Source organism: Formica exsecta, unplaced genomic scaffold (assembly GCF_003651465.1).
Source record: "Formica exsecta isolate Colony F162 unplaced genomic scaffold, ASM365146v1 scaffold15, whole genome shotgun sequence".
NCBI classification, from domain to species: Eukaryota; Metazoa; Arthropoda; class Insecta; order Hymenoptera; family Formicidae; genus Formica; species Formica exsecta.
Window position 1 is genome coordinate 1,629,503 of NW_021848825.1, and position 9,884 is coordinate 1,639,386.

The following is a 9,884-nucleotide window of genomic DNA, read 5'->3' on the forward strand; positions in this document are numbered from 1 at the left end:
CAGTCTGAAAATTGTCGGGCGCCATGGCGGTTGTCTTGCTCGCAATGCCGGCAGGCAATTTTCACGTGCGTCCAGGTAATTTTCAACGATCGCGCCGACGAGAGACCGCTTAGAAACGCGGAGCGCCGGCGCCAGAGAGATTCTTCGTCCTTTTCCTTTTCCTTTTCCTTCCCGGCGTGATCTTCTCGTTTTTCAGCACGGCCGGACCTGCTTCGTGCACAACATCTCGCCGTTTCTATTCCTGGTGTCGGACAAGCAGACGTTGCGGGATTCATTCTGCTTGCCTCACACTCTTCGTCCTCGTCCTGCGCGTCGTTCTTACATGCCGCTCTTTCCTCCTTTTGCATACAGAAATAACCCGACGCGATTACGAACGATCTGGTGAGCCGCTGCCGTGCGTGCCGTCCGATAAGATAATCACCGGTCGCGTCTTCGATTTCCTCGATAAGTCTTTCTCTGTCTTTCCGCAGGTCTTACTTCTCTCTTTTCTTTCTCCGCATTACTATCCATTGATTTTCACCGTTAACGCGCGATGCGCTCTTCCCTCAGGCTCCGTCATAGATATCACTTAGCCATTTCAAGAGCACGCGAAACTTGTTCATTAATAATATGCCATGCATAGCTAGTAAATGCACTACCTGTGCTAGCAGGTTAATGGTGCCTAGATAGAATTATAATTTTTCTACGGAAAGTCTGTCCATCAATCCGTTCGAGGCGGATCTGTTAGATTTGCTCAGAGCAATCGTCGTATTGCTCTGTCGGATGCAAGATGAAACTCGGCCGCGAGCGATTGTGGAAGTTATCTTGGGATCTGTGTAAGAATCGTTGCAGTTAGATCGCGCGAGACTAGATGTTAAATATAGCCAGCGTAATGGGAGCCATAATCTAGCCGCAACTGCAGGTGGTAATCGGCTAGAGAGAGAGACTCATCGGTATCACGCTGACGATACATACGCAGCTATTTCGCTTCCTTCAGTATCTCTGCCAGTCACGGAGGCTGAAGGGATCGAGATGCTAGTGATCATCATCATCATCATTATCATTATAATCATCATTATCATCAAGATCCTCATAATTATCATCATCGGTGGCGTCCTCAAGCTGGGGCCATGTCGGCGAGAGCAGAGCAAGAAACTCAAGAATTCGTTTCTTCCCTTCCTTTTCTTTTCGTCTTCCTTTCCTCTTTTTCCTTTCTCTATACAAGTTTGACGGACGATCGTAATACGCTGATGTGCGCGCAGCACGCGTTACCTATATTTAGAACAAATTATTGTCCCAAGCAGAATTTCTCCGCGATTATACCGAACGATCGGCGGCGCGGGCTCAATAGGCAAGAAAATAATTACGTCCGGATATAGTAGCTTTGAGAGCACATACTTCCATCAGATAAAGCAGAAAAGACTGCCCGCGGTAACGACGGGTTTCCAAAGAATTTCACGGTAACCGAGACAAAATAGAGAGAAAGAGAGAGAGAAGAAATCTATATTAATTAATCTCACAAAATATATAAAGGGTACAGAAAGGCGACTCTTTATGCGCAATTATGCGCAGTAAAATAGACATTTTCTCACAGCGGATATCATGTACGACGCATTTTATCTAGAAAAGAAACTATCGAAGTCTCGTAATTGATGTTTCGTGGATAATGGATTCCTCCGCGTTTTATTCGTATAATTCTTTGTTCTCGAGTTCTTCGAGGAATAGTTATATTGTACGACTGAATTACGTAAACTCAGTTATATCTTCAACTGGATGCCATTCTCAAAAGAGCGGAAAATCTATAAACTTTGTCTGAACATAACGCTTCGTAGAGATCGGCCTTGGGGAAGGTCGGATCTTGACCGTGCTCATCTAAATGAGGGAAACGAGAGAACGAGGAGAAACGCGGTGGACTCCTGGAATATAAGATTTCTTAATCGTTTGACGGCCGTTGAACTTGCCACATAACATATGCGAGAATACGATGCATTTCCCACCCCCCTTTCCTCCTTGGACTAATTTATTCGCAATACAAAAAATTATGAGAGAATAAAATTACGAAATTTCTGATTATTAAAACGAGAAATAATTTTTATTTTTTTATTTAACCGCTAGACACGATTGCTCGATGTCATTTTATTGATAGATAGCAACATTTTATCGCGTTCAAAATTAATCGCGTTTTACAGTTAATTAAACATTCTCAATTTCCATGCATTGCATTTGCAAGTATATAATTAAGGATGCGAATCAGTTAGACTAGACATTGGCAAATTACATTTGATTAACGTGGTTCGCACATAAGTTTTGTTTCCACGCTACAGATTAATTAAGAATGCCAGTCACTTCTTTTACTGATTAGTTTACGGAATGTAAACTGATTTAAATATATAAAGTCTTTCCATTCTGAAAGTGAGGTTGAAAAATTTATAGACATTATTCATCGGAGATAATTACATTTATTATATAGATTTATTTTATAAATAAAATATAAATAATGCAAATATATGTCATTATTCTTAAAATTTATTAAAATTTTTAATACTTGGTTTCCTATAAAATATGGAAATATTGCGGACATATCAAATCAAAAATTGTGTGTTGTGCTACATTGCAAAATTTATATACGTATATGACATTTATGCAATTGCCCGAATTAGTAATTATTTACGTCTACAGTTATTAAAGTTTATTTTAAACAATTCATAATTTGTGACAAAACTCGTGTGTGAGAAGATTCTTCTTATAGAAAGAAGAGAGTCCACAAAAAAAATAAATTTAGGTTTGTAAACTATCATATTAACAATAAGATGATTAAAAACAATATATGGTCTTCCAAATGGTCAAACAAATATTTTATTATTATTGACTTTTATCACTACTTTGTTCAACGATTCATATATAGATCGTTATTTTATTTTAGAAATTAATCCCAGATCGAGTTTTGCGATCTACTTGACCATGAAATATTTCATAAGTTTCTCTTACGAGTATGCTTTTGTCGCACGGATGATAGTGAAATCGTTAATGGCTCGCCATGTGTTATACGATTGCGGGGATCGACCACGCACGTGAGCGAATAATGCAGGCGCGTCTTGACTCGGGCGTCGATTTTCTCTTTGGCAGACACGGTCTATTGACATCCACCTCACATCCGCCGCAACACGCGCGTCGAGTAGTTCAAAGTTGCTCGCCTCTAATTACGCGAGAATATTTCCTAATCAGTGCATTTTCACCGGCGCCAAGTCCGCGACCGAGCTCGGCTACAAATGCAATGTACCGTCAGCGCAACAGAAAGTACCATTATTCATATGCGAGAGGTTTATTATTACGCGCGAGAAATTTCAACAAATTGAAGTATCTCTCATAGCAAAATAAAATTTGTGTTGGTCAAGTTTTTTACTTTATTCCGTGGTTTTCTTAATTTTATTTTTTATTCTTTTCTAATTCAATCCTATAGAGATCCTCGTCAAGCTAGCACCCTTATCACAATAAATTATAATGAAACATTAATGCCAATATATGCCAAAATTAAGTGCTATTTAGATGCTAATTTGATGCTCTATTCCTGATTTTAGCGTTTGAACCATTTAGCAGAAATTCACGATTTAAAGTGGAGGTGCCAGCTTTCATCAAGCTAGCACCCCCATTATTAAATACTTGCACAGAATCCAAAAGTAAATATATCAGAATTAAGTGCTTTTTAAGTGCTTTTAAGAGTAATTAACAAAATTTTAATTTTAATTTTATATTAAAATATTAGTTAAATACTGTGATAATTTTTCGTATTGATAAAGTAAATGGCAGAAATATATATATTTATTTCGAAAAAAGCATAGACTTTTTATTATTATCTTATGAGTCATTTTATTATTACTTTGAATAAACGATATATAACACCCAGATACCATCGTATCTATTTGAATACCCCAACATCGAGATTCCTTTCGAGACACTTTTACACGGAACATCCGCATTCGCGGGTTTCTACGTTATAAACTGTGCTTAAGAAGTGCGGACCGGATGGGGGACTGGTTTTCTCCGAAGGATGCTTTTCAGCATCGTCACGGCGCTAGCAAGGGTGCGAAGAGCGAAGAGAAGACTGAAAGAGCTCGGTATATTTTTTACTTTCATGGCGACCTTGCCTGCCGAGAAAGCAAGGATCCCCGCGTTTATTGACCTCTGCCGAGCATCCTTCTACCCGGATCCGTTGTGCATTGAGGTGTTCTACCTTGTTCACTATCTTGCTCATCCTCGTCTGCAACCCGGGATGGTCCCGGGAGATAAACATTCTGCTAGGAACGGATGAGTCCACTTCTTCTTTGTTGTAGTCATTTTATTTGAACGCGCTTGGATGCAATTTTTTAGAATCTTGCCCATAGCATCGAGTAATCACTTCAGAAAAGAAAATCATTCGTTTCGTTTTATAGGGGCACAATTGCATATTATAATTTTCGCCTTAACATCGCTTTTATTTGCTATTATTAATTATAGATACATATATCTCTAGATTAAAAATAATTTTTGAAATACAAAGAGAATTGAATTATTGACTGTTTAAAAAATATTATTAATTATTTGTTATATTATACATTGATTGCACCTTAGATATTCAAGCAAGAACTGCTTCTTCTTCTTATCATTTTTATCTGTTTTTATTTATTCTATATATTCTGACTAATTACATAAATATTCATCTATATTTAGACTTCGAGGTATTTTTCTTGTGCATTCGTCCGTACTTTAATTCTATGTTTTATAATTATACAATATTAACTGTTTATTTATATCGGTCGAAGCATAAGTGCTACGAAGAAAGCTGGTTCAACTAATCCAGATTTAACGATTGCGGATTCAAACTCATTACATGCGCATCAAGTTTTATATTAAACGTCACGAGTTATATCGGAGCCACGATCTCCACTGATACACGGTCATTATGATTTACGAGCTATAATTTAATGTAAACAACTACGGGGATCGGAGAACTCCATACATGCGATCAGGCGCTTTCTTAATTAGCGTCGATTTGCTTCTGTTAACAGATACTAACGGCATTAGGTAATTCTTATCTTTAGAAAAATAGGTAGATACTCTAGGTAAGAGTAGTGGCGCTATGTCGTTCATTTTGTCCGGTGTTTTGCTGCGATCGGTAAATTTAACACCGACGCGAAAATTAAGCGGACATCATCCCACGAATTCATGCCACCTGTTAAAACCTGTGAAAGTGGATATAAATTACCTTTATGGCAATGGACGCTTTCGAAATTTTTGAGGCACATGGCGCCACAAATTTTTCACGCGAAAATCATAAACCGCCGACAAAATTATTAAATATTTTTTTTTTTAAATTGAGTGTTTTTTTAATTAAACCATGTTCTGATGCTTCGCGTCATCGTTTCAATATATTTATAATATGGTTTTATGTCGAGCAAGGATTTTTAAACATTAGACATATCTGGTCCTTGCTGCCAATAACGTATCGCGAAACTCGAATGAGTCATTCGATGAGTTATCAGCCGTTACGTTCAGTAGCTGCCTGCAAATTCTCGGGCTCATTGTGCACGATGCCACATGACTCAAGGTCGTGTGACGAATGGGGCGAGCTGATCACATATCGAATCGATCGATCACTCGGTAACGATTTCAGTTTGAATATTCTGCGATGTTTGCAAATGTTTTTTAAATGTACACAGCAAGATATATATTTTGCGCTTAAAAAGCTATTCTAATGATAAAATATTTTATTCCATCCATTTTTTACACGTGTTTTTTACATTATATATAATATCTTATTTTATCAAATTTTTTTTTAATTTTGTAGAAATTATAATAATTATATTATTTAAATATATGTTGATTTATTTATATATAAATGCACATCTAAATGGCAATATTTTAACAATATTCAATTCTTAAAACGGTACATGAAAGAAATGATAATAATAAGAGGTGTGCTAAACATGTACGAGCTTAGGTTACACAAGCGCATATCGCAGGAAAAAATGAATAAAATTATGATCCATCGTGTATACAAAATTTTAATGTTATGTGTTTAAAACACATAAAACACATAAAACGCTATAAATTGAATGCATGGGGACTGTCTATGTCAGTTTTTATTATTAAAGTATATCTGATCCAACTATTGTACGCTAGCTGAATAAAAGAGTATGTGTACCGTCATTAGTAATCTACACGTGTCCATCGGAGTTTCTTTCATCTCGCAGACAGTTTCTTCGATCAACGACTTGTTAGAGTGACGCCGCAAGTTATTTTGATAGATATCCGCAGCAAGGTTGCTTTATTTTTTCGGTCATTGCCCCAGCTAAGTTACGGATATACGTTTGTGCAAACGCGACCTTTCCTGCTCTAACAATAAAAACATGCCTTCGAAAGAAATGATAATGTTTCTGTTACCCCATTGGACACCAATCGAGCTAATAGTTACGATACTTTCTGTGATTACTACTTTAAAATAATTTTTGTTTCGATTATAATCGCACTCGATAGAATTTAATCTATTTTATTGATTCTTCTGCTGCATTTACAAAAGACTTTAATCATGATAACAAATTTTTGTTATTAAGTAGATATGCTTCTCCTTTTTCAAGATGCATAGAATTTAAAATAAATTATGTGCGCTTTCAGAGAATAATATTTTATAAATTAAAGTTTATATCTTTTTTAATAAGCACACAAAAAACTCTGTATTTAGATATTTCCAATATAATCAAAATACAATAATTAATATATTATGCTTATATTTATTGAAAAAATAAGTTATAAATCAGTTTGAAAGGCAAACTTCGAAAAAAAGAAAACGGAAAATATTTAAATATATTCAATAAAGAAAGTTAATTTATGTATACCAATACTAAGAATATAGCAAATGCAAAAGCAGAATATTTCGATGTAGCACCCACACTATTTTTCAGTTATCTCAAGTTTTGTACATACACATCGAAGAATAATACTAATGCTTAACACGCACAAACTGGGATATAAATAATTTGTTTAACTAATTTTATCTAGAAACATCTCGACTGCCAATTCGTCAAAGATCTCTCGTTAAAATTTAATGTAGAAGAAATTAGATTTGCGTAATATCGTATAATCTCGGATTAAATAATTCATCAGGATACTTCGATTTTCTTTCACATTCAAATCCATATTCAAACCTATGAAAATTGTTATATACATTACTTCTTTTCTTATCTGCCATAGTTGAAGACAATTCATTGATTAATCAAACGCTCATCTCTTCTTGCATCCCTGAATTTATCGCGCTATTGCGCGTATACGATATTATGACAAACTCATGTGACTTGTTACTAGCAATTATGCAATTGTTATTTTCTCAGATAATAAATAATGATCTTTTCTGTGCAATTTCTATTAATCACTTCATAATAAAGCTTCTTCTACTGAGGGCATTGAATTCCTCTCATGATACGGCCTGTGCTTCTCTCTTTAACATTACGTCACAAATTTATTCAGTATATTCATTTATGTTGAAAGGGATAAGCAAAAACAAATGGAAATTTTGACAAACAACGATTAGCAAAAACTTTTTATATTTGTAAATCTTCTAAACATTCTAAATTTTTTGCTATAAATTCATTTATTATGTATATTCGCAAGTTTTTGACACTTAAATTTTATATATATAATGTATTAGAATTTTAACAAATATATTAGTCTCAGTAAATAAAATAAAAAAATTTATTTATGTAAAAGAATGATATATCTAATGTAAAATTATAATGTTTACCTCTCTAAGAAAGTGTGCATAAAATGCGACAAAGTTTAGAAATTCTAGAATATTGTTTGCATATAATACATTATATTAATTAGGGAATAAAACAGAACTTATCTGATTGGCGATTTTACTTCAATTTCAAAGAAATTATTATGGAGACAATGGGCATGTATCCGTGTTTTGCGTTGGAGGTTTATTCAGTTTTATACACGAGTCTATCTTAACTAAAACAAACGCGCGCAACTATATACACATAGAGTCTGTACGCGCGAAAGTCGGCGAAAGATGTTGATTATTTGATAATCCGTTAATTAACGAACCGTACTAGTGGATTCGTTAATTAACGCGAGATCGTCGAGGCGCGCGCTTTGCTGACTTACTGCCCTGTGATATCGATCGCGATTTAAGATATACAAGACGTTCATATCTCGCCGAGGAAATTTTTCAAACGTCTCAAACGGGGAAAGTTCGTGTAATTACACAGCTTGCTGGAACGTCCGGAAATGTTTTTTCGCTCAAGTCGGACGAATAACGCAGTTCATGCTTTTTTTCTCAGGTCTGATGATGGAATCGGAGAAGAAAATTTTCGAGATTATGAACAAGAAAGCGGCTATGTCTAAATATTGGATGCCGCTCGTCTGGGCGACCAACATTATCAATAGGGCGCGAAAGGAGGCCCTGATTACTAGTGATCAAGTAGTGCAAACTCTTCTTGTCGAGCTCAGCGATATCCGGAAGAGGCTTGGCGCGCTGATTGGTTACGATACTGTTTGCGTTCCTCTAGTCTACACTCAGGTAAATATCTCGCTAAATAAAATCAAATTATGTTATAATTGAATGCGCCAATGATTTGTTTAGAATTTGCATTATTTTTATGGTGGTTCAGTGAAATATCTTTGCTTTATACATATGTACATATAAATATCTGTCTAACAGATCCAATAAATTCAGAGGTAAGTGTTAGATATCGGATTAATTAAATTGATAAAATGCAAGGAAATAATAAAGAGAGATATAAATCTAGAAGACAATGGTTCGTAAATATTGCTTATAAATTCACTTGATACTTCCCAGAATAATAAAATTCTCTTTAATTTTATTTATTGTATTCTTTTTATACAAGGAGGGCAGAAAAAATATTGGCCTTTTCTGTCCATTCCTTCTCATGCTAACGCTGTGAAAAGAACAATTATATGTTGATAATGCTATTTGTTATTGGCAGATATCGAATATGTTACGTGAATGTCTTCATCATTCCCATTGATCGTGTCATTATTACACTTTAAGCGCCACGAGCGTGACGCATTATTATGTAATTCTTCGACAAATTATATCCAATGCATTATTTACATTTTATTTGCAATTTTAAATATTAAATTAAGTCATGGATTGGAAAATCCACCGTCATCTATATAAAAAAACATACATATATTAACGTCAATATTTGATTATCTCAGAAGTAAATTATTTAGCCATTTTTTGAAGTAAATTAGTTAGTTAAGTATATTATGTCGTTTTGTTTGGTTAAAAGATAAATGACACACATATATATGGGTTGAACGGAAAGTTTGTGCCGTTTTTTCGGTCTTCATCTCTTACAATTAGTAAAAAACGGAACGAACTTTCCGTTCAACCCAATACAATCACTTTGATCTCATTTGAAAGATAGTTTAATTCCGAACAAAAAGTTTCCTATAAACATGGGTCGAAAAATGCTTCCTTAAAAAGTTAGCGCCCAGAAACCTCTAAAATCACGGTTATTTTTTACATTTTTACAAATATCAGGGAAAGTGTGCGTCTTTTAACAAAAAATACCAAAACAAAAGTGGTAGAGAATTAAATTATCTTTCAAATAAGATCAAAATGATTGTAGTTCGCTCCATAGGTTTTGAAATAAACTAGTTAATAACCAATTTCAAATGTACCGGAAAGTGTTTTTTCGGTTAGTGACGGTTATTCGAAAACCTATGGAACGAACTACAATAACTTTGATCTCATTTAAAAGATAATTTAATTCTCTACAACTTTTGTTTCGGTACTTTTTGTTAAAAGACGCATACTTTCCCTGATATTTGTAAAAATGTAAAAAAAGACCGTGATTTTAGAGGTTTTTGGGCGCTAACTTTTTAAGGAAGCATTTTTC

At 34.8% G+C, this 9,884-nt stretch overlaps 1 protein-coding gene across 1 annotated transcript in view; it reads left to right on the forward strand.

Moving 5' to 3' along the window:
• The window catches only part of LOC115232807 (bestrophin homolog 15), a 64,340-nt gene that overhangs the window by 31,178 nt on the left and 23,278 nt on the right, over positions 1-9,884 (forward strand). Inside the window, exon 5 of the mRNA XM_029802911.1 lies at positions 8,298-8,536. Within this exon, the coding sequence (XP_029658771.1) occupies positions 8,298-8,536 (239 nt within the window). The remainder of the gene's footprint in view (positions 1-8,297; positions 8,537-9,884) is intronic.